The following is a 26,782-nucleotide window of genomic DNA, read 5'->3' on the forward strand; positions in this document are numbered from 1 at the left end:
ATGTCCAGGCTAAAGCAGGATTATCTAGCAAAGAGACATTTGGTCCATTTGTTATTGCTGCAAATATCATGGGATGTGGTCCTGAGTCAGCTGCATTATATCATCCCAGAGGAATCCAAACACGGCACCTTTGTTGGAAGAATTGCTCAGGACCTTGGACTGGAGATAGGTGAGATTAATTCCAGAATGTTGCATATTATATCTAGGGATGAGAAGGATTTGTTCCAAGTTAATCTGCAAAATGGAATCTTATTTGTTAAAGAGACAATAGACAGAGAACTCCTGTGTCCAAATACACCCTTCTGTATTATTCCCCTGCAGGTTATTGTAGATAAGCCTGTGCAGATGTATCGTGTCGATGTAGAAATACAAGACATAAATGACAATAGTCCAGCTTTCTCCTCTTATGTGAATAATCTTGTGATATCAGAGCTCAGTCCAGCAGGATCTCGTTTCCCACTAGAAGGAGCAGTTGATCCAGATCTTGGAACAAATTCTGTTACAAATTATGAGATCAGTGCAAGTGATTATTTTGCATTGGATTTTCAAAAATATATGAATGAAATCAGATCCTTAGAACTTGTGCTTAAGAAATCCCTAGACAGAGAGAAACAGTCTGTTCACAACCTCACGCTTACAGCTTATGATGGAGGTAAACCAAGATTAAGTGGCACAACACAAATTGTCATCGCTGTTGAAGATGTTAATGATAATGCTCCCTCTTTTACTCAACCATTTTATCAGTGCAGTGTGATAGAAAATGCTGTTAAAGGAACCTTAGTGATTAAGCTGAATGCAACAGATTTGGATGAAGGTAAAAATGGGGAAATATCATATGAATTTAGCAAACTGGTAAAGGGAGATATAAGAAACATCTTCAACCTAGATAAACATACAGGAGAAATCAGAGTGAAAGATGAAATAGACTTTGAAACAACAAATATGTATAAAATACAAGTTGACGCTATTGATAATGGAGATTTCCAGATGGTTGGACATTGTAAAGTTCTAGTGACTATTGTGGATGTCAATGACAATCCTCCTGAGATGACAGTGACATCATTATCAGTTCCTGTACCAGAAGACTCACCACAAGGAACAACAGTTGCCATTATTAGTGTACATGATAAAGATACAGGTTCAAATGGAAAAGTTGCTTGCTATATTTTAGAATATACACCCTTCAAAATAAACCCAGCATTTACAGGGGATTTTTCCTTGACTGTGAATGGACAGCTAGATCGAGAATCAAAATCTCAATATGAAGTGGTTTTAACTTGCAGAGATGAGGGATCACCACCTCTGTCAGTGTCAAAAACTCTTAACGTTGATATAAGTGATGTAAACGACAATTCCCCTCAATTTCAACAACCTGTTGACATAATCTTTATCAAGGAAAACAACCCACCGGGTTCCCATGTCTACACAGCATCAGCCTCTGATCCAGATATCAGTCAAAATTCCTTCATCACATACTCAATCAGTGACAGCACCATTGATGGGATTCCCATATCATCCTATATCTCCATCAATCCCGAGAATGGAAAGGTATTTGCTTTGGTATCATTTGATCATGAACAAGTTACCTTTTTCCAGTGTCACATAAAAGCCACAGATGCCGGTCTACATCCACTAAGCTCTAACCTGACGCTAAATATTTTCATTGAAGACATTAATGACAATGCTCCCACATTTTCCCCACTTTATTCCACGGTAACAATTAAAACGGCAAAATCGGCCCAACCTGGATACCTTGTAACCAAAGTGAGAGCAGTAGATCTAGATTCTGGATACAACGCTTGGATGTCCTACAACTTTAAAGATCTATCAGGAAAAACACCATTTGTCATTTCTCAACAAACTGGAGAAATCAGTCTAAAACGTCAGTTTACAGATTCAGATAATGAAGAATACAGACTGGTAGTGGTGGCTCAGGACCACGGAGAACCGGTGATGACAGCAGTGACACAAATCATCATCTCCTTGGTGGAATCTGAAGAAGAAATGAAGTTTGATAATCATGCATCAAAAAGTAACAGTGATGATATTTCTGATGCAAATGTTTACTTGGTGGTCGCCATCTGCATAATCTCAAGTATATTTCTCATTACTTTAATTGCTTTCACTGTTATAAGATGGCAAAAATACAGAGATGAGATCAACGAATTGAAAGAGAATTACAAGATCTGTTCCAACACTGGAGGTAGCTGGATGTATTCCCAACAAACCCAATATAGAGTCTGTTCCAACTCATTCCAACCAAAAACTGACTTAATTGTTTTAACTCCAAATAACCCTCAAAACATGGACAATGAAGACCAGGCAATATACCAATATAAGGTAAGAGAAATTGGATTATAAAAAATTCAAATTAAATGAGTCTGTTATGAGCTGTGTTTTGTTTTATGTACAGTAATGGGATTGTTGTACATTTTTACTGCAAGCCCTTGCCCTTCTGCTCCACGGGTTTCTTTCCTCCCTGAGCTCACCTTAGGACACCTGCGTTACGGTTTGACAGGTGTACTGCCCCAGTCAAACTCCTCACCTGCCACTGCCCTCGTAGCGGGTGAACTGTTTTAGAGACAAAATTGTTTCAAGGTCCAAAAAAGTTTTTGAAAACTCTCCAATTCAGAAAACCTGACTTTTGCTAAAAAATTACTTCATGAATGAATGTTTATTAGTTCATAAAATAAATAAATGGCAGCGTCATTAAAGATTAGCAACCATTTCAAAGAGTAAAAAACAAATATTTGAACTAATGATCATTTAAAAATTATATAAACAAGACACCATCAAAACACCCCACATGCATAAATAAAATTGTATGTTCAGCTTATTTCTTTTTAAATACAGTTTGTATTTCAATAATCACTGTGTAAATGAAAATTTAGGTGATTCTACTTTCCGTAATATCGCATTTGAGTTATTTTAGCTACTGAATGAACAAGGAGATTTGACGTTTTCTGATGAGAAATTTTATTTTTAGATATTGGAGGTGCATGTGTTTAGACTCTATATGAGAAAATGGGTAGAAAAAATAATAAATAAGTCTCTAGTAATCTTATCAAAGTGTTCATAGTAATCTTATCAAAGTGTTTGGCATTTAGTGCAAACATTTAACTGCCTAGCTCTCCCGAGTATAGGGATAGCAAATATAAGTATAAGGTACATTGCAAGTGTATGGCCCAGAAACAAAGGTATATATTTCCCTTGAAGGTATATCGTGACTGCACATTGATGCAAAGCATCTGTTTATAGACATCTTTATGGTGGGTTTAAGCTGATATAAGGTCGGAAGTGACAAAAGTTGTGGTGATAGTGCTTTTTTGTAGGTTTAGTGAGTGATGTTGTCATTGTCCTGGAAATAGTTTGATATATTTTTGGAGGGTTGGGAATGGGCCTCGACATTTTCTAAAAAACTAATTTTTTTAAAATTATGTATAAACATTCTTATTATTGGGAGAGCTTATCTGCACAGAGCAAAGTAGACTCATTTTCCTCCTGCATTTCTGCAGCAATAGATTATTATTAGTATTATTATTTTCGTAGATTTATAAAATGCCACCGTGCTTCGCATCGCCGTACAGTAAGGAAAACAGTACACACATAGGACAGGGACATAAAAGGTAGACTAAATAAACGCAGGTATGAAAACAAAGGATATGAAGGACCCTGCTCATTAGAGAGCTTACATTCTAAGTGGAAGAGGGCAGAGCTGAGACAAGAGGAGCGAGTGTGGCTTAGAGTGAAGATTGGGACAGTTGTGAGAGTGCATTAGGGTGATTAGTGTTATCATGGTGAACTTAAATTGGTGGGGATCAGAAAGCATTTCATGCTATATTTACCTAAATAGTGAGGTTGAACAAAGAAACAAGTACAGTAAGTTCAACATGTAATACAGTTGTGTGGGTCGGTTAACCATATATATATATATATATATATATAGATATACATACAAGTTAACCCGTGCATGATACTCATGCATTCTAGTCAAATCAAGCTACTTAAGGTGTTAAAAAGGTTCTTGTCATGCATTTGGGCCATAGCCCAGGCCTCCTCAGGGGAAGAGCGTTACTTCCCGACGTAAGCGCCCTTTTTTAACGTGGTTTTGTCCACATGTCACCACCTCATCATTCTTCTCCATCACCTCATCCTTCATTTTCATCGCCACATCTATCCAGATGTCTATCCAGACACAGGGATCTCTCTCAGCGGTCCTGAGTATCACACTCCTCTCACTCTGTCACCCCTGGCAACCACCAACCACTCCCCACTGTCACCCCCGGCAACCACCAACCACTCCCAACTGTCACTTCTCCTTCAAGAAATATATATATATTGTTTTAAAATCTTTATAAACACTTTTAACAATTAACACATTAAATTAACAAATTAAAAACATCTTAGTATACCAAATTTCAGCCCTTTCTAAAAAATTTTCCCACACATACTAAGAATTTAGTAGGTCAGTGTATAACTCCGCCCAGCAGGTGGCGCTGCAGCTTGGTTTTATTTTTTACACACACACACACACACACACACACACACACACACACACACACACACACACACACAGACTAACACACGCCACTAGACATTTATATTATACATATTATATATATATATATATATCAATATATATGTGTGTATATATATATATATATATCAATATATATAGACATTCATTCCATACAGAGATGGGTTTGACTCCATAATATTCCTTCATCAGTGTGTCAGGAGCCTGAAATCACTGCTCTTTGCTATTGGGGCCCCTGCTCTTTCTACTAACTCTCAGTTTGTGGCTCCTTACTTGTCTTTACTACCCTCCACTTACATCATAACAAGATCAGCGCACTAATGTCTTGCTGCTATGAATATTATGATGATCTGATTGGCTAATAAAGAGGGTACACACAAATAAGCAGAAAATCAATATTGAATAAAACAATGAGTCACACCTTAAAAAAAGAAAAGCAGGTATAAAATAAATATTGGTAGTCACATAATTTAAAGTGTTTGTGAATGACTAGCAAGGAGGTCTATGAGCAAACTGGCTTGCTTTTATGAGTGTTAGCTTTTTGCATTCATATCCAGGTGAATAATTTTGTATCATTTGTACGTATAAAGAATAATATAGCCAGGGATAGCGCTGTAGGCAAATTGAGGACATTTGTAAAAAACAACAAAGAAAATACTTAATATAAATATGTTTTCTTGTATTTTCTGTTCTGCATTTTATTATTTAAATGGTGCATGTAAATAAGCAGCCCATTAAAATCAGTGATACAGGACATATTAATTATATCTGCATTATGTATTTTGTTCCTGCAGTTTTCTTTTATAACTTAGCATGCACACTTTTTTCCATTAACAAAAATATCTAGGGGGCTGCTTGTTGGCTTAGTGGTTATCACTTCTGCCTCACAGCACTGGGATCATGTCTTTGATTCCAACCATGGCCTTATCTGTGTGGAGTTTGTATGTTCTCCCTGTGTTGGTGTGAGTTTCCTTAGGGTGCTCCTATTTCCTCTCACATTCCAAAAACATACTAGTAGGTTAATTGGCCCTAGTCTCTCTCTCTCTCGGTGTGTATGTTAGGGAAATTAGACTGTAAGCTCCAATGACACAGGGACTGTTGTGAGCTCTCTGTGCAGCGCTTACGAAATTAGTGGCGCCATATAAATAGCTGCTGATGATGATGATGATTATCTAATGACACTACATGTGTCTTCAGTATTTCATGATAAATAATATATGAGCTTGGACCTTACTAATCAACTCATGGGGATTTAAAGAGCAAGTGTAGCCATTCATTAAAATTCATAGATACCAAAGTCTGTGTATTACTGGGCTGAATAATATAATGAAATAACTGGAGTGTTAATGCTCAACTGATTAAGTCATGCTGTCCTTTATTCCTCTACAACAGCATACTTCCAAACATTTAGAATCCCAAAAACGGGACACAATAAGCCCCGCTACCTGTTTCACCCAAACTCAGCCTACAAACGGGCAAATTTTCTGTTAAGCCCAGTCCCTTTTGCGGCCTGTTAATTGGGATGTCTCACCACAATTGGGACAGTTGGGAAGTGTCCAGAAGGTAGTCATGTTATATGGAAGGGACTTCTCTAACAGACCATGTAGACAGTGATTGACAGCTCTGCAAACATGATCTTTACAAATGTACTGTGTGGATTGGTGGATTCATACGCAAGGGCAGGGATAGCGATATCATTATAGCTCAGATGACAGCGTTCTCAGCTTTTAGACCTATATTAGTACACTGTCCTAAAGATGTGGGATAATCTTCCGTTCTCTGTAATGGAGTGTTGGGCTGCAGAACAATATTACTTTACTACTAAACAATGTATTTTATCTTTATATGCGAAATATTACGTTTGCGGTTTAGTGATCCTTTAAAAAATATGTTTATATACAACCCGTACTTTTCTCACAAACAGCTAATTGGACTTTGGGTCATGTAAACTACCGGTATTTTATGGTCATAATTAAAATTCAATTGGCAATTGGTATGTATACTAAGCTTTTAAATGTGCGTATATTACATGCATCTTACACATACATATAGTAAATAAAAATAAAAAAGCCTTAGTAAATGAGGACACCAAGCAAATGCTCCCTCACAGGTGTGGCTCATGCATCAATTAAGCATATAACATGACAGAATGGTCAGAATAAAGTCAGATGCACTGTCCTGGTTGCCTGTAATTATGGTTGGAAGGTATTCAAGAGGAGAGGTGATTTTGAAAAGGTGCAATTATTGTGGGGAGTGTTGCTGTTGAATGTAATGCTCCGTGAGCAGCAGTCTATGTCAGCATGGAACTCCAAAGAAAAATAATGATCAGAAATGGGCAACCAAAGTGGGAGATGAGTACTCCAGGATTATAACCGTGAGAAGCCAGTTTCATCATCATTGTATTGTATGCTGATAGGATATGATAGTCAGTATCCCACAGTCCATGATCCCTTTCTTTTTATTTACAAACTTTTCATTTACTGTAGGAAAATTATTTTTGTGGTCAATGAAATTACCGTATGTAAGACAACTCCATGAGTGTGTGATGTCTGCAAAACAATCTGAAAAATAAGGTCTAAAATTTCTACACAAACATGTTTTATTTTATGGATATGATAAACGGACTACTACCTCAAACTACTCATAACCTCATTAAATCCTTGAAGTAGAATGACATGCTTGAAGCAGAAGGAACTTGAAGCAGAAGAACTGTTTGAAGATCTACTGACTACAATCTTGGTTCAGCTGCTGGATCCAGTGAGTTCAATTGTCAATGCTGTTGCCATCTCTGTTCCTCCTTTCGTGATCTACGTTGCCTCCTTGGTGACAGCAGCTGCCATAAAACATAGGGAAATACTGTCCTGGCTCTGTATCCAGCCATAAGCATGAAACCAAAGAGAATACCAGACAGACAATGCTCCAAGATGATGGATAACCATGACAGTGCCAATGTAGCACAAAGGCAATAGCTGCTCTAGAACCAGAAGCGGATGGAGGCTCAGTTAAGATAGACTTTGAAGATCATTCATGGTTGACGGAAGTCGACTGTTTAAAGTTTTCTGCTGGTTCATGTTTTGTGTCTTCATTTTCCTCTCTTCATTCCAAACCACACCACCAGTAGCCGCACAAAAATGCAAGTCGCCAATGACTATTTATCTATTGGTGATTAATAATGCTGCTACCTTGAAAAAGCCTCACTAGTAGCTATGATTGTTTTACACCAATTTTATATGTCAATAGTTCCACACACCTCTTGTAAGCTCATTAGGAACCTTTTAATTCATAAAATATAATAATAATCAACCCTTAGTTAATGGTCTATTTGGCCTATGAATAGGAAAATGCAAGTGGCAGCAACCAAAACTAACTATATTTTATCATGTATTCAGAGACATTGTGGTTTAGATGTATTTTTAAACCCAGATACGATGTTTAATATTTTCAAATACAATGTTTAATATATTGACATTATATTAGGAATGATTGCCATTTGTACATAACAAAGCATTTTTCTGCTTGACGTTATTGGAAACTGCTTCAGTCCAGCAATATTATTATGGCAATAGACTGTCAAAACTATCACAAAAACTACGATCAATGCCTCATCATGTTTAGTTACATGAGAGCGCACACTACACAGAGTGCTGTAGCAAGAGGGCATTAAACTTCTTTTTGCATTTTGAAATAAATAATTAATGTGGTACAATTAAACCTTCATCACGTTTTTAATAATCTTGAACATCATTTAAAGATTAAAATCACAAACAATTGAAATGTAAAGAATATAAATAATATGTAAAATCTGGTGCATATTTGTCAACTTACTATACCTATAGAAATATGGTTTTTAACAATGAAAACATTGAAATAATTTAAAATAGGTGTACAGCACTTACTTTAAAGTTGTTCTTGTAATATCAAGATCAGACACTAGATGACACTCCACACCAACTTATAGCATCAAGGAAAAGAAATATATATTCCCATTGTTGACGACTGTGCATCTTGCTGTAGGGATATCGGCCATGATAGAATTTTCTTCCACGTTGTGAATCTACAAAGAGATTGAATGCCTTTTTTACTGGAGAAATTATCACCTTCATCATCCTATAGATCAAGAAATGTCCAGGCTAAAACAGGATTATCTAGCAAAGAGACATTTGGTTCATTTCTTATTGCTGCAAATGTTCTGGGATGTGGTCCTGAGTCAGCTGCATTATATGATCCCAGAGGAATCCAAACACGGCACCTTTGTTGGAAGAATTGCTCAGGACCTTGGACTGGAGATAGGTGAGATTAATTCCAGAATGTTACGTATTATGTTTAGAGATGAGAAGGATTTTTTCCAAGTTAATTTGCAGAATGGAATCTTGTTTGTTAAAGAGACAATAGACAGAGAGCTGCTGTGTCCAAATACACCCTTCTGTATTATTCCTCTGCAGGTTATTGTAGATAAGCCTGTGCAGATGTATCGTGTAGAAGTAGAAATAGAAGACATAAATGACAATAGTCCAGCTTTCCCATCCAGTGTGAATAATCTTGTGATATCAGAGCTCAGACCTGCAGGATCTCATTTCTCACTAGAAGGAGCAGTTGATCCAGATCTTGGAACCAATTCTGTTATAAATTATGAGATCAGTGCAAGTGATTATTTTGCATTAGATTTTCAAAAATATATGAATGAAATCAGATCCTTAGAACTTGTGCTTAAGAAATCCCTAGACAGAGAGAAACAGTCTGTTCACAACCTCACACTTACAGCTTATGATGGAGGTAAACCAAGATTAAGTGGCACAACACAAATTGTCATCATTGTAGAAGATCTTAATGATAATGCCCCCTCTTTTACTCAACCATTTTATCAGTGCAGTGTTATAGAAAATGCTGTTAAAGGAACCTTAGTGATTAAGCTGAATGCAACAGATTTAGATGAAGGAAAAAATGGGGAAATATCATATGAATTTAGCAAAATGGTAAAGGGAGATGTAAGAAACATCTTCAACCTAGACAAACACACAGGAGAAATCAGAGTGAAAGATGAAATAGACTTTGAAACAACAAACATGTATAAAATACAAGTTGATGCTATTGATAATGGAGATCTCCAGATGGTTGGACAATGTAAGGTTCTAGTGACTGTTGTGGATGTCAATGACAATCCTCCTGAGATGACAGTGACACCATTATCAATTCCTGTTCCAGAGGACTCACCACAAGGAACAACAGTTGCCATTATTAGTGTAGATGATAAAGACTCAGGTTCAAATGGAAAAGTTGTTTGTTATATTTCGGAAAATACACCCTTCAAAATAAACCCAGCATTTACAGGGGAGTTTTCTTTGACTGTGAATGGACAACTAGATCGAGAAATAAAATCTCAATATGAAGTAGTTATTACTGCGAGAGATGAGGGATCACCTTCTCTGTCAGTGTCAAAAACTCTGAAAGTTGATATTAGTGATATAAATGACAATGCTCCTCAATTTCAACAGCCTGTTGACATAATCTTTATCAAAGAAAACAACCCACCGGGTTCCCATGTCTACACAGCATCAGCCTCTGATCCAGATGTTGGTCAAAATTCATTCATCACCTACTCAATCAGTGACAGCACCATTGATGGGATTCCCATATCATCCTATATCTCCATCAATCCAGAGAATGGAAAGGTATTTGCTTTAGTGTCCTTTGATCATGAACAAGTTACCTATTTCCAGTGTCACATAAAAGCCACAGATGCCGGTCTACATCCACTCAGCTCTAACCTGACGCTAAATATTTTCATAGAAGACATTAATGACAATGCTCCCACATTTTCCCCACTTTATTCTACAGTCACAATTAAAACTGCAAAATCGGCCCAACCTGGATACCTTGTAACCAAAGTGAGAGCAGTAGATCTAGATTCTGGATACAACGCTTGGATGTCCTACAATTTTAAAGAACCATCAGGAAAAACACCATTTATCATTTCTCAACACACTGGAGAAATCAGTCTAAAACGTCAGTTTACAGATTCAGATAATGAAGAATACAGACTGGTAGTGGTGGCTCAGGACCACGGAGAACCGGTGATGACAGCAGTGACACAAATCATCATCTCCTTGGTGGAATCTGAGGAAGAAATGAAGTTTGATAATCATGCATCAAAAAGTAACAGTGATGATATTTCTGATGCAAATGTTTACTTGGTGGTCGCCATCTGCATAATCTCAAGTATATTTCTCATTACTTTAATTGCCTTCACTGTATTAAGATGGCAAAAATACAGAGATGAGATTAATGAATTGAAGGAAAATTACAAGATTTGTTCCAACACTGGAGGTAGCTGGATGTATTCCCAACAAACCCAATACAGAGTATGTTCCAACTCATTCCAACCAAAAAATGACTTAATTGTCTTAACTCCAAATAACCCTCAATCGCTGTGCAATGAAGATCATGCAAACCAATATAAGGTAAGAGAAATTGGATTTAAAAATATTATCTTTAAGTGAGCCAATTATGAACTGTGTTTTACTTTACGTACAGTAATGAGTTATATCTTCATTATGGGGAGAATATGGGACTCTTTTAGTGTTTATTAATTATTATTTCAAGATGGAATAAATATCACAACTGTTTTAGAGGCAAAAATTATGTAAATCCAAAAATATTTTTGAGGTCTGTCAATTCAGAATTACAAATGGCATCATGAATTATTTTAATGTTAAAAAAATAAATGACTGATACATAAAAGGTTTACAACCATTTTTACAGCAAAAAATAAAATGTTAAAAGTCTTAAAATGGGGATGTGATTGTTAAAATTTACAAACAATTGTTTAAATAAGATATAAATAAGACAGTCTCAAGAATAAACCACAAAGTTAAAAATAAAAGTGTATTTCTTTGTTAATATGTTTAGCTTATTATATTTTAAATACAGTTTGTTCTCCCAAAATTACATTGTAAGTGAAAATTTAGGCAGTTATACTTACCAAATAATCCCAACTGAGCAATTTTTTACAACTGAGGGGCTCATGTTAAGTTTAATGCAAATTGTGTTTTTTGGCGTATAATATGCTGTTTTACTTCTGTGCAAGCGCAAAATATACTAGTTCCAAAATTAGTGCTGGGTGCGCATGTTCAAATGTAAAAATGCGTAATAAATGGCTGAAAAAAATCAATTGGCGTTCAGATTAACATGAGCCCCTGAATGATCAGGGAGATTGGGCATTTTATTAGCAGAACATTTTTTTTATACATTTTGAAAGTGAGTCTGTTTCACTGAGAATAAGTTTTTTTTTCAGTCTATCAAAACAATATGTATACTTTTTTATTTGAGGGGGGTGGGGGTGGACATGATATTTTTTGCTAGTATATTGGAATAAATATATTTTCATTTTCTTGACATTATGGGACAGATTCAAGTCCAGATGCCAGTTTGCCTTAGCATGTCTTGCATTATTTTGCACTACGCGTGCCCAGAAACCAAAGTTACACAACTTTGTACAGAATTCATATCCGCGTACATCTGACACTTACTACTCTTTACGACTCGAGATGCAGAATCGGGGGATGGGAGGGGTGGAGTAACATAGTCCTTGCACAGCAAATGAGTGTTCATGCAGATGTTACTAATTCAAATCCTGTGTTCAGTAAAAGTCCGTCTGTTTTCAGGCAGATGATAGTGATGACCAACACAGATTTCTCTTTATTTACTACCTTTCACACATGCATCTCAATAGCTGCACAGAACAACTGCATGCATTGAAGATTTATTTATTTAGTTAGTTATTTTAAAATAATAGATTCAGTTGAAAAAATATTCTCAAATATATGGATTTTATTGAAAAAAATCATAGTTAAATTTGTTCTTTTTATTTAGTTGGTTATTATATTGTTACCAGAATTATTTTAATTTAGAATTTTATATAAGTCATGTGTGTTCTGATGGGAATTCACTGTAAATATGCAGGTAGTAAACATAGTTCAAATGCTTCTGAAAAATTCTTCAACCTGTATGTATGTCTATGCTTATGGAAAGTATGTAGTGCTTACACAGAAAGTATTTTTACCCCTATTCAAATATTGTATCTTAAGAAACATTTGGATTTAAACACAGGTGGTACTGCACAAAATTTGTTAACTCTTTTTACACCCAATATGTGTTCCAACTTGAATCAAGCCCTATATGAGAAAATGGGTAGAAAAATTAATAAACACATTTCGAGAAATATTATCAAAGGTTTTAGCCATTTAGTGAAAAATGTTGTTGCCTAGATCTTTTGAGTATAGGGATACCGACTGTGTGTCCAAGGAATATGGCATTTATGGGCTAAAACAAATGTATGCATTTTAGTTTTATATGCCTTTTTATCCCCTTGAAGGTATATAGTTTCTACACATATTTCTGAGTAAAGTAAGCATTGTGCTGTAAGTTGGTAGACAGAAGTTGTGGTGCTGTGTCTTTTTCTTTGCAAAGAGTTTATTAAAGAACTATTAGAGTGTTACAATCAAACCGTTTTGTACAAAGAAAAACTATACAATATTGAATGAAAACATTTGAAATATTATGGTGAGTCATGCAGAAAAGGAAAGGGGGGAGAGAAGGAAGGGTGACAAGAGGAAGGGTGTGGTAAGCTCATCACCATGTATTTTGTTCATCGATTTCAGACAATATGCTTGAACATATTTAACTAAGTGAATGATTAGAGTAAATTGAAAAGAATTCAGATATTATAGACTGAGTTGGACCAGAGGTACAGGATTGAACACAATTCATGATAACTACATACAGTTCTTTAAAAAGGATACTGTCAATTATTGACACCTCAGTAACTACAGCAGTCCGCTGGGGATTCCAGAAAGTGTAACGAATATGTTAAAGTGTTAAACTCATATAATATAATAAAAAGAAATTGGAAAAATCATACATTTTTGGTAAACACTTGAAATCCACCCTCTAACAGTCTCTAAAGAGGTACATAGTGACGTACATAGGGTTATGTTTATAGAGCAATGAGTCAATATTACCGCAACTTACTGCAACAAGTCTGCAACATTTGAAGTTAATATGTGCAAAACCGCAAGAGTGAAATAGAACTGTGAATAATATAATTATATATATATATATATATATATATATATATATATATATATATATATATATATATGTATTTATTGTTGTGTTCATAGACGTAAATGATAGGTACATTAGTAGATCCAGGAACTGGATGAAAAGTCTTAATCACTGTTTTAATATTTATAAATAAGTTGACATTTAGTAACACATAATTTATTTATGCCATTAGCAAAAACTTATATTAATCTAGGATAAGAGTCCGTGACTGGTAATAATTAACTTATAATAGGTGGTTTTGGCAAAGACGTTAAGTAACACAGTAACCCTGAGCAAGAGTTTTATTATTTGATCTCCAGTAAATTGTAAAAAAAAAAATGATTACTCTATTAGTTTGTAGAAAGATGTTAAAGTGTTAAACTCATATAATATAATAAAAAATCATAAATGTTTGGTAAACACTTGAAATCCGCCCCCTAATAGTCTCTAAAGAGTGCCCCTTACACTGGGGCATTTAAACAGTACACCGTCCTGCTCTCTGGGGTGAGCTGAATAATTAATTGCTGTTATTCATTATGTTAAATTGCGTGTTGGTCTTCAGTCCATTTTTCTTCTGCTTGGGGAAGCACTGCTTCTCTGCCATTGAGGAGTGCTTCATTGCAGATCCAGAAAACGAGAGGTCTCCCTTCACATGAAAGGTAATTTTAGTTTTGAAATACTTGCCTGTGAGCCCACACACACAACACCTTCTCGGGCATTATAGTATTAGTGCCAAACTAAAGAACCCTATGGCCATGAGTGCTTTCTCCATCAGTGAAGGGTTCCTATGGTAGGGCACATTTTCTTGGCATGGTTTGGATACTGTCATTCCTTTAGAATACATTGTCAATGCTAATGATTATTAATAATGCCGAGTGACAATGTTTGCCCCATATTGCAGTATTCTTTCCTAGGTATGTCTTCCAGGATGATAGTGCCTCCATCCACAGAGCATGCCAAATGGTATGATGAGAAAAACCCTGATGTTATATATTTCCATGGCCGTCTCAGTCACCAGATGTGAACCCAATCAAGCACTTATGAGATATTTTGCAAGGCAAAAAAACACTAGCAACTGCAGATATATTATCTGCAAACTCAAACCTGTGCTGTGAGCAACCAATTTTATAAAAATAAATTCAAAAGGAGCTCCACAGTGCAGGGTATTATTGTTGGATGACAGTGAGTAAACCGATCCTCACACATGACAATTTACGCACAGGAAATGGACTAACGAGCAGTGGAAGAAGGTGATATGATCAAAGAAATCATGTTCTCGACAAACAGATGAGTGTCAACCTAAGATACTCTACCCCTCTGAGTACTTATTTCCAGCAGTGAAGAGTTTTGGTGGTTCCATAATGATGTGGGGAGTATTTTTTATACTTTAGAATGAAAAAGTCCAACATCAATGCAATCTTTATTTAATTGTTATAAGGATCACCTTCACCACAATGATGAAACATTCTTTTCTGATGGGACTGGTGTCTTCTATCTAGTTTGATGAGCATGACACTGACGTTATTCATATGTTGGCCTTCTCAGACACCACATCTAAATCGATTTGAGAATTAATGGGATTTTGTGGAATAATGCCTGAGAACGTTTTCCATCCCCATAAACCAGGTGTCAGTTGAGTGACTTGAAAGACTTGCGCTGAATACTAGACTTTGGCAGACTCAATGGGACACACAGTCCCTACTGGACATGTTGTTACAACTCTGTATTAGGTTTACTTTTTCTCAATGTCTGTATAATTTATTAATACTATATTAGGCTGGAAGGCCATTTTGGGATCAATAATTTTGTTTTGATGTATTTTTGATATAGCTTGGACACGGCTTCAGTTCTGCAATACTACAAATGCAATACAGGATAGCAATTAATGCAAAGCTATTAATAATGCCTCATCGCTATTAGTAAAAAGAACAACATGTCATATAAAGTCATTGCAAGAGAACTTTAGCATTATTGTTTTTTTTTACATTTTAGAATAAATAATTGAGGCAGCAAATAAAATCTTCATCACGTTTGCAATTAGTACACACCTTTGAAATAGCAGTCACAATTAATTGTAATATAAGATATAAATAATATGCAATATATTGTGGGTATTTGACAATTTGCTATAACTATAGAGAATTGCTTTTTAACAAAGAAAACACACAATTAAAAATAGATGTACTTACGTTAGTTGTACTAGTTGTAATATCAAAATAAGACACTAGATGACACTCCACACCAACTTATAGCATCAAGGAAAAGAAGAAATATTTTTTTCCATTGTTGACGACAGAGCATCTTGCTGTAGGGATATCGGCCACGATAGAATTTTTCTTCCACATTGTGAATCTTCAGAGAGAGTGAATGCCTTATTTACTGGAGAAATTATCACCTTCATCATCCTATAGATCAAGAAATGTCCAGTCTAAAACAGGATTATCCAGCAAAGAGACATTTGGCTCATTTCTTATTGCTGCAAATGTCCTGGGATGTGGTCCTGAGTCAGCTGCATTATATGATCCCAGAGGAATCCAAACACGGCACCTTTGTCGGAAGAATTGCTCAGGATCTTGGACTGGAGATAGGTGAGATTAATTCCAGAATGTTACGTGTTGTCTCTAGAGATGAGAAGGAATATTTCCAGGTTAATCTGCAGAATGGAATCTTGTTTGTTAAAGAGACAATAGACAGAGAACTGCTATGTCCAAATACACCATTCTGTATTATTCCTCTGCAGGTTATTGTAGATAAGCCTGTGCAGATGTATCGTGTAGATGTAGAAATAGAAGACATAAATGACAATAGTCCCGTTTTCCCATCCAGTGTAAATAATCTTGTGATGTCAGAGCTCAGACCAGCAGGATCTCGTTTCCCACTAGAGGGAGCAGTTGATCCAGATCTTGGAACAAATTCTGTTACAAATTATGAGATCAGTGCAAGTGATTATTTTGTATTGGATTTTCAAAAATACATGAACCAAATCAGATCCTTAGAACTTGTGCTTAAGAAATCCCTAGACAGAGAGAAGCAGTCTGTTCACAACCTCACGCTTACAGCTTATGATGGAGGTAAACCAAGATTAAGTGGCACAACACAAATTGTCATCGCTGTTGAAGATGCTAATGATAATGCCCCCTCTTTTACTCAACCATTTTATCAGTGCAGTGTGATAGAAAATGCTGTTAGAGGAACCTTAGTGATTAAGCTGAATGCAACAGATTCAGATGAAGGGAAAAATGGGGAAATATTATATGAATTTGGCAAAATGGTAAAGGGAGATATAAGAAACATCTTCAATCTAGACAAACACACAGGTGAAATCAGAGTGAAAGATGAAATAGACTTTGAAACAACAAATATGTTTGAAATTCAGGTTGACGCTATTGATAATGGAGATCTCCAGATGGTTGGACATTGTAAGGTTCTAGTGACTGTTGTGGATGTCAATGACAATCCTCCTGAGATGACTGTGACATCATTATCAGTTCCTGTTCCAGAGGACTCACCACAAGGAACAACAGTTGCCATTATTAGTGTACATGATAAAGATTCAGGTTTAAATGGAAAAGTTGTTTGTTATATTTCGGAACATACACCCTTCAAAATAAACCCAGCATTTACAGGGGATTTTTCCTTGACTGTGAATGGACAACTAGATCGAGAAACAAAATCTGAATATGAAGTAGTTATTACTGCGAGAGATGAGGGATCACCTTCTCTGTCAGTGTCAAAAACTCTTAAAGTTGATATAAGTGATGTAAATGACAATGCCCCTCAATTTCAACAGCCTGTTGACATAATCTTTATCAAAGAAAACAACCCACCGGGTTCCCATGTCTACACAGCATCAGCCTCTGATCCAGATATCAGTCAAAATTCCTTCATCACCTACTCAATCAGTGACAGCACCATTGATGGGATTCCCATATCATCCTATATCTCCATCAATCCAGAGAATGGAAAGGTATTTGCGTTAGTGTCCTTTGATCATGAACAAGTTACCTATTTCCAATGTCACATAAAAGCCACAGATGCCGGTCTACATCCACTCAGATCTAACCTGACGCTAAATATCTTCATTGAAGACATTAATGACAATGCTCCCACATTTTCCCCACTTTTTTCTACAGTCACAATTAAAACTGCAAAATCGGCCCAACCTGGATACCTTGTAACCAAAGTGAGAGCAGTAGATCTAGATTCTGGATATAACGCTTGGATGTCCTACAATTTTAAAGATCTATCAGGAAAAACACCATTTGTCATTTCTCAACAAACTGGAGAAATCAGTCTAAAACGTCAGTTTACAGATTCCGATAATGAAGAATACAGACTGGTAGTGGTGGCTCAGGACCACGGAGAACCGGTGATGACAGCAGTGACACAAATCATCATCTCCTGGGTGGAATCTGAAGAAGAAATGAAGTTTGATAATCATGCGTCAAAAAGTAACGGTGATGATATTTCTGATGTAAATGTTTACTTGGTGGTCGCCATCTGCATAATCTCAAGTATATTTCTCATTACTTTAATTGTTTTCACTGTTTTAAGATGGCAAAAATATAGAGATGAGATCAATGAATTGAAGGAAAATTACAAGATATGTTCCAATACCGGAGGTAGCTGGATGTATTCCCAACAAACCCAATATAGAGTATGTTCCAACTCATTCCAACCAAAAAATGACTTAATTGTCTTAACTCCAAATAACTCTCAGACCCCGGGCAATGAAGACCAGGCAATATACCAATATAAGGTAAGAGAAAGATCTAAAAGCTAAGTATTTATTGTGATCTAATTATGAACTGTATCAGATTATATGTACAATACTAAGTTATAGCATCCTTAGGCAATTTTAGGCATTTTTAAACTACATTTTGTTTAAAGAGAGAATAAAAATCACACCAGTTTTAAAGACACAATTATTAAAAAAAAAGTTTTTGAAAAGGCCCAAATTCAAAAATATTGGTTTTAGTGAAAAAAGGCTTCAAAAATATTAGTTAAAAAAATTCTGTTTTATGACAGGTTAACAACAATTATTACAGCATAAATGCAATTTTTAAAAGTCTTTAAAGGGTGTTACTAATTGATTATTGCAGAAATGTTCTGTAATAAACAATTGCATAAATTCTAGCAATATTTTACCAAAAGTTGTAATTTGAGCATTTTTTTTCCTTTTCGTTCGGAAAAAACCATTTAAAAATATATAAATAAAGGCCCTTTAAAAATACCCAAAGACAAATATGAAAACATAAAATAGTTAGATAATATGTTCAGATTATTATTTTTAGATACTATTTGCTCTCAAAAATTGCATTTTAAGTGCAAATGTATGCAATTTTACTTACTAAATAAGCCTCTTTCAGCAATCATATCTACGAAATAGCTAGAGATTTTTTTACTTTTTACGACCAGAATATTTTTTGTATATATTTTTGAGGGAGTCAGCTTCATTGAGAATAGCATTTCAGTTTATTAAAGGAAATTTAGTTTTTATTAGGATGGTGGTACTTGAGGACGTGGGGTTAGGGACAAAGCTTGCTATTGGAAGCATATTGAAATATATTTTTACTTTATTGACTTTTTATGAGAAAATGTGTAAATGAATGAAGAAATGTGTTTCTATAATTCTTATGAAAGTATTTAGGTATTTATTTTAAAATGTTACTAGCTAGAACTGGCTTGTTCTCCCGATAAAAAAATGTATATTTTGCTTATGATCGATACAGTTTTATGGCCCAGAATCAAAGGTGTACATTGTAGTCATGGCTGCACATGGATGCAATGCATCTGTGTGTACAAATCCTTATGTCATAAGTGACTATATTGAACCAGGAATGGGTGGACATAAATTATGGTGATGGAGCCTTCCTTTGTAGGTTTAGTGTATGACACTCATGTAAATTTCGTCATTGTACTGGAGAATGCATGGCATATGTTTCGGGGGCTAGGAATGTGCCTGTGGGAATGACGGGCAGTTTTTAAAGGTCTTTTTCTTAATTTAGATCGTGGGAAGAACATCTGTAAATAGCAAGGAAGATCCTTTCCCTCCTGCCTTTCTGCAGAAGTAGATCAGTTGTAATATGATTTCATGCAGTTGATCACTATAATAAGTGATCTAATTATACACATATACACAAGGACCCCCCCCCCTTCCTTCCATAACATGGTCCAACAATGGTCACAGGAATTCAGGTACCATTAGTAGGTGGAGGGTGACCAGGAAGCATTACATTATATGTTTACATACAGAAAAGTACTTCAAGTTCAACATGTTATCAATTCTTGTGGCTTGGTCATCTAGGAAAAAATACTTTCCATATAAGATATGTTCAGGAATAATTACTTTCCCTATAAGATATGTTAAATAAAAAGCGTTTCCCCTGAAGCTGCTAAAACTGAAAGAACTGAGTTAGATGTATAAAAATAATTTCATACAGAGGGGGGTCTGATTCCATAACCTTCCTGTATCAGTGTTATTGAAGCCTGAAATCACCACACATGCTGTTGGTGACACCACTCCGTCTAAATATCAGTCTGTGGCTCTTTGTTTGATTCTATTATCCTCCTTACAACATGACACCGCTTCAAACTAAATCAGCGCTTTCATCACTTGCCACTGTGAACATTCTGATGATCTAATAAACAGGACACACATGGATCAGCAGGAAATAAAGATTGAATCAAATAATGTAGCCATAGTCAAACACACCTTAATAAAAGTATTTGTGGATGTCTCTCTAGAAGGTCTTTGAGCGTCTTGTTGTGCTAAGGAAGCTACTTTTTTATGATTAGGGGATTTTCTCAATCATCTCCCATGCAAAGAATAATATAGCCAGCTATAGTACTGTAGGCCATTTGAGACCAACATGGAAAAGATGTAGGCACAGATACATGTTTTGCATTTTTATTTTGCCTTAAACTAGTTAAAAGATGCATTGTAAAGATGCAATACATTCAAATCAAAGACACAGGACACATTCATTTTTTTCTGCATTATGTCATTTGTTCCTGCAGTTTTATAACTTAGCATGCACATTATTTCCCAATAAACAAAGATGTTTAGGTACTACTTTAGTTGTTGCCAGCTTGTGCACTTTGTAAATAAGCTACTGGGTCCAACAAGTCACTTGAGAAAAATATTTGAGTTGGGGGTCTTACTAAGTAAATCACGAAAATTGAAAGATCAATTATCGGTATTATTTGAAATCAATAGATGCCAAAGTTTGTGTGTTATTGGGTCGATTAAAATAATTAAATAATGGGTGTGCTTATACGCAACTAAATAATTCCACCATACTGTCTTTCACACCTCTACATCATGTAGCCTTGTTGTGAGGGAGGGACTTATCTGACAGACCAGGTGTAGAGTGACTGACAACTCTGCAAACTTGCTCTGTAGAAATGCACTGTGAGGATTGGTGGATTCATACACAGTGGGCAGGGACAGTGATGTCATTATATCTCACACAACTGCAATCTCTGGTATTTGACCTCCATTAGATCCCTATTAGGAAAGTATCCTAAAGATGTGGGAGAAGCTTCCACTATCTGTAATGGAGTGGAGGTAATAATGTTTAACCGAGCTGCAGAAAAACATTAAATTACTACTAAACAATGTATGTTACCTTCAAGGTTAAAATAGACTATACTACGTCCATAAAATTAAATTTGCATTTGGTACGTTTGCTAAGTATTTATGTGTGCATATATTATATGTATCTTAAACATACAAAAAATAAAAACACCTGGGTAAATGAGAGAGACCAAACATATTGAAAACAAGGGTTTCCACACAGGTGTGGATCATGCATTAAATAAGCATATAACATGGTGTCATGGTCAATTACTAAAATGCTAAACAGCCCTGGTTGTACGAGTGCAAGAGGAGAGCTTAGTTAGGGATAATTGCTAGGGCAAGTTTGGCAGGACCTTCAGTGACCAAGATAGCTGTATGTCCTAATATTTCATGAGCAATGGTGTTTAAGGTTATGTTAACATGGAACTCTGAGGAAACATTATCTTCAGCAAAGGGCAACAGAGTGGGGAAGTACATATTCTATGTGTGATATTCGTGTATTTGTTTGAAATGCAAAGCACAAGGAACAAGTTTCATCAAAAACAGTCCATCGAGAGCTCTACAGAGCTGGATTTCATAATTGGGTTGTAGAGCATAAATCGCCTGAGAACTTACATTTGTGAGCTCAATGGTACAAACAGATCAGATAATTGACTACTGAGCAGTCGAGGAATGGGTTATGATCAGATATGTTCATCATGTTCTCCATAATCGGGTGCCAACCTAAAGAATTCTACAGCCTTGAGTGTTTATTTTGCAGGACTGATGGGTTTCAGTGGTTCCATAATGTGGTGGGGTCATTTTCCTGGCATGGTTTAGATGCAGTCATTCCTTTAGAAGGTCAATGCTAATGACTAGATACTGAGTGATAAACTTCACATTGTGTTTTAGCATTTCATTCTTGACGGTAGGGATGTCTTCAAAGATGACAGTGCATCCATCACCCAATGGTTTGGTGGACAATGAACTTCATGTTATTAACTTCCCATGGACTTGTCAGTCACAAGATCTGAAGCCAATTGAGCACCAATGTCTGGATCAAGGAAGTTGATTAAATATACATATTTCTCTGAGGCTATGGCAACTTTCAAGCCAAAGGAAATGCAGGAAAAAAATCAAATCATGTTTGACATCACTATAAATAACTGTCTGATACATTTATTTAGTGCACCAACATTTTGGGGTAGAACGCAAATGGAGAAGCAGTGTTATACATCAAGCTCAAAGTAACTACCAGTGAGTAAATATTACTCATTTCATCACAATCTTAACACACAGGCCAAAACTGGCATAGAATTGCATAATACCTTATAAGCAATCTTCCCACTTTCCTTTCTGCAAGTTCATTCAAGACCCCATGAAAATGGTCAGCATCAATGAATGCTAAAACAATCCATCTAATTAACAACATTATTTGGAATTCGATCATATAATAGATACAAAACTATCATGGGTGACCCAGTGTTTATTCGGAGCTTAACATTTGATATAAATTCATGACAGAGTACATAACTGTTATAAATGGAAAAAAATGGATGTGGACTAAAGATGTAGGCGAATCATTCCCACGTCCAATGATCCCTTTCAATTTCATTTACTTATTCCTGATTTACTGTAGTAAAAGGATTTAAAAATGTTTTTTTTTGTGGTCAATAGAGATACTGTATGTAAGACAATTCTATGAGTGTATTGTGTCAATTTGAAAAATAGGGTCTGAAAATTTTATATAAATGCATTTCCATTTATGCATATGATAAATAGACTACTAAGAGAAATGGCTCATTAACTGCTATTATATTTATCAGATCTTTGAAGCAGAATGACCTAAAAGTTACAGTAGAATACAAGTTGATCAACAGCAAACAAAAGCAAGTGGTAGCCACCAAAGCTAGCAATATTTTATAATGTCTTAAAAGAGATGGTGGTATAGATATCTTTTTTAATCTAAATACAATTTTGAATACATTGATATTATATTAGGCATGATTGGCATTTTAACTTCAGGAAGGATGTTTTCCTTATTTCAGGTGATTGGGCAGTGTGTCAATCCAGCAATATTTTAATTGCAAAAGATTACCAAAAAAAATGCAAACATTCACTTGTATTATTGCCTTTAGCTAAAAAAAAAGAAGCACATTTCCTGTAGGGCTGCTAATAGAGAGCATTAAAGTGTTTTTACATTTTCAAATACTTAATTGAGGCTGTAAAATTTAATCTTCTTTGCATTATAATAATCACACACAGCATGAAAATAAAAATATAATAAAGCACTAAAATATAAAAATATAAATAATATGTAATATCTAGTGCATATTTTACAATGTACTATATCTATATAAAAAAACGTACATAGATAGTAAAAGAAAGTGTACAACACTTACGTTAGATTTGTACCACTTGCAGTATCAAAATCAGACACTAGATGACACTCCACAACCACATATAGCATCGAGAAACTATATATAAATATACTGTATTTTCCCATTGTTGACGACAGAGCATCTTGCTGTAGGGATATCGGCCATGACAGTATTTTTATTCCACGTTGTCTATCTTCATAAAGTGAATGCCTGATATACTGGAGAAATTATCACTTTCATCCACATATGGATCATCAAATATTCAGTCTAAATCAACATTCTCTAGCAAAGAGACATTTGATCCAATTGTCATTGCTGCAAATATTCTGGGATGTGTTCCTGAGTCAGCACTAGATGTCACTCCATACCAACGTATAGCACAGAGGTGAGGCAGTGTTCATTTCTCCATTCTTGCCTCTGAATATCTTGCTTTAGGAATTTTGGTCATGACATTTTTTTTTCCTGTTGTGGATCCTCAGTCAACGTGAATGCCTTATTTTCAGGAGAAATTATCTAAATCATTCATAGGAGATTTAAGAGATGCTCAATCAAATAGAGGATTATCAACCAAAGAGCAGGTTGGTCCATTTCTTATTGCTGCAAATGTCACTGGATGTGGTCCTGAGTCAGCTGCATTATATCATCCCAGAGGAATCCAAACACGGCACCTTTGTTGGAAGAATTGCTCAGGACCTTGGACTGGAGATAGGTGAGATTAATTCCAGAATGTTACGTATTGTCTCTGCAGATGAGAATGAATATTTCCAGGTTAATCTGCAGAATGGAATCTTGTTTGTTAAAGAGACAATAGACAGAGAACTGCTGTGTCCAAATACACCCTTCTGTATTATTCCTCTGCAAGTTATTGTAGATAAGCCTGTGCAGATGTATCGTGTAGATGTAGAAATAGAAGACATAAATGACAATAGTCCAGCTTTCCCATCCAGTGTAAATAATCTTGTGATATCAGAGCTCAGACCAGCAGGATCTCGTTTCCCACTAGAGGGAGCAGTTGATCCAGATCTGGGAACAAATTCTGTTACAAATTATGAGATCAGTGCAAGTGATTATTTTGCATTAGATTTTCAAAAATATATGAACCGAATCAGATCCTTAGAACTTGTGCTTAAGAAATCCCTAGACAGAGAGAAACAGTCTGTTCACAACCTCACACTTACAGCTTATGATGGAGGTAAACCAAGATTAAGTGGCACAACACAAATTGTCATCATTGTAGAAGATCTTAATGATAATGCCCCCTCTTTTACTCAACCATTTTATCAGTGCAGTGTGATAGAAAATGCTGTTAAAGGAACCTTAGTGATTAAGCTGAATGCAACAGATTTGGATGAAGGGAAAAATGGGGAAATATCATATGAGTTTAGCAAAATGTTAATGGGAGATGTAAGAAAGATCTTCAATCTAGACAAACACACAGGAGAAATCAGAGTGAAAGATGAAATAGACTTTGAAACAACAAATATGCACGAAATTCAGGTTGACGCTATTGATAATGGAGATCTCCAGATGGTTGGACATTGTAAAGTTCTAGTGACTGTTGTGGATGTCAATGACAATCCTCCTGAGATGACAGTGACGTCATTATCAGTTCCTGTTCCAGAGGACTCACCACAAGGAACAACAGTTGCCATTATTAGTGTACATGATAAAGACTCAGGTTCAAATGGAAAAGTTGTTTGTTATATTTCAGAACATACACCTTTCAAAATAAACCCAGCATTTACAGGGGTTTTTTCCTTGACTGTGAACGGACAACTAGATCGAGAAACAAAATCTCAATATGAAGTAGTTATTACTGCGAGAGATGAGGGATCACCTTCTCTGTCAGTGTCAAAAACTCTTAAAGTAGATATTAGTGATGTAAATGACAATGCCCCTCAATTTCAACAACCTGTTGACATAATCTTTATCAAGGAAAACAACCCACCAGGTTCCCATGTCTACACAGCATCAGCCTCTGATCCAGATATCAGTCATAATTCCTTCATCACCTACTCAATCAGTGACAGCACCATTGATGGGATTCCCATATCATCCTATATCTCCATCAATCCAGAGAATGGAAAGGTATTTGCTTTGGTGTCTTTTGATCATGAACAAGTTACCTATTTCCAGTGTCACATAAAAGCCACAGATGCCGGTCTACATCCACTCAGCTCTAACCTCACTCTAAATATCTTCATAGAAGACATTAATGACAATGCTCCCACATTTTCCCCACTTTATTCTACAGTTACAATTAAAACTGCAAAATCGGCCCAACCTGGATACCTTGTAACCAAAGTGAGAGCAGTAGATCTAGACTCTGGATACAACGCTTGGATGTCCTACAACTTTAAAGATCTATCAGGAAAAACACCATTTGTCATTTCTCAACAAACTGGAGAAATCAGTTTAAAACGTCAGTTTACAGATTCCGATAATGAAGAATACAGACTGGTAGTGGTGGCTCAGGACCACGGAGAACCGGTGATGACAGCAGTGACACAAATCATCATCTCCTTGGTGGATTCTGAAGAAGAAATGAAGTTTGATAATCATGCACCAAAAAGTAACGCTGATGATATTTCTGATGCAAATGTTTATTTGGTGGTCGCCATCTGCATAATCTCAAGTATATTTCTTATTACTTTAATTGCTTTCACTGTCTTAAGATGGCAAAAATACAGAGATGAGATCAATGAATTGAAAGAAAATTACAAGATCTGTTCCAACACTGGAGGTAGCTGGATGTATTCTCAGCAAACCCAATATAGAGTATGTTCCAACTCATTCCAACCAAAAAATGACTTAATTGTCTTAACTCCAAATAATTCTCACATCCTAGGCAATGAAGACCTTGCAAACCAATTTAAGGTAAGAGAAATTAGATTTAAAAATCTAGTCTCAAAATGAGCCGATTATGAACTGTATCAGATTATTTGACATTTATAAGCTATAACATTTTTAACATATGAGTTTTCAAAAGATTTATATTTTATTTAAAGTGGGAATAACATTCACAACTGTTTTAGATACAAAATCGTTTCAAGTTTTTGAAAATGATGTCAAATTCATAAAAACTTAGTTTAGTAAAAAATTATATCAGGAATATTTTTTTTGATAAGGAAAGACTGATTCATGAGAGAATTACAAGCAGCATAGTTATCATTTTAAACCTTTGAAAATGGGGATATGACT

The 26,782-nt window shown here is 35.6% G+C and overlaps 1 protein-coding gene and 1 long non-coding RNA gene across 9 annotated transcripts in view; one reads left to right on the forward strand and one right to left on the reverse strand.

The window, feature by feature from the left end:
- LOC142152872 (protocadherin alpha-C2-like) overlaps positions 1-26,782 on the forward strand; it is a 202,423-nt gene that overhangs the window by 38,627 nt on the left and 137,014 nt on the right. For 2 of the 7 annotated variants that reach the window (XM_075209915.1, XM_075209919.1), the window contains exon 1: positions 8,564-10,995. The exons of 2 other annotated variants lie outside the window; for them this stretch is intronic. In XM_075209915.1, the coding sequence (XP_075066016.1) occupies positions 8,659-10,995 (2,337 nt within the window). In that variant the 5' untranslated portion in view covers positions 8,564-8,658. Of the gene's footprint in view, positions 2,341-8,563; positions 10,996-16,058; positions 18,399-24,300; positions 26,459-26,782 lie in introns of those variants that run through there. 3 more of the 7 variants (XM_075209914.1, XM_075209913.1, XM_075209920.1) reach the window with 3 other exon arrangements.
- Positions 125-24,477, reverse strand: LOC142152873 (uncharacterized). 2 transcript variants are annotated; one of them, XR_012691406.1, is made up of 5 exons: positions 23,603-24,477; positions 15,829-15,991; positions 10,577-10,651; positions 8,434-8,591; positions 125-202 (listed from the first exon to the last, which is right to left on the reverse strand). It is a non-coding gene; the product is annotated as an uncharacterized LOC142152873 (long non-coding RNA). The 2 variants fall into 2 exon arrangements; XR_012691407.1 differs by lacking the exons at positions 10,577-10,651; positions 23,603-24,477 and having other exon boundaries at positions 15,829-15,963.

The sequence above is a fragment of the Mixophyes fleayi genome, chromosome 4 (genome assembly GCF_038048845.1).
Source record: "Mixophyes fleayi isolate aMixFle1 chromosome 4, aMixFle1.hap1, whole genome shotgun sequence".
Lineage (NCBI taxonomy): Eukaryota > Metazoa > Chordata > Amphibia > Anura > Limnodynastidae > Mixophyes > Mixophyes fleayi.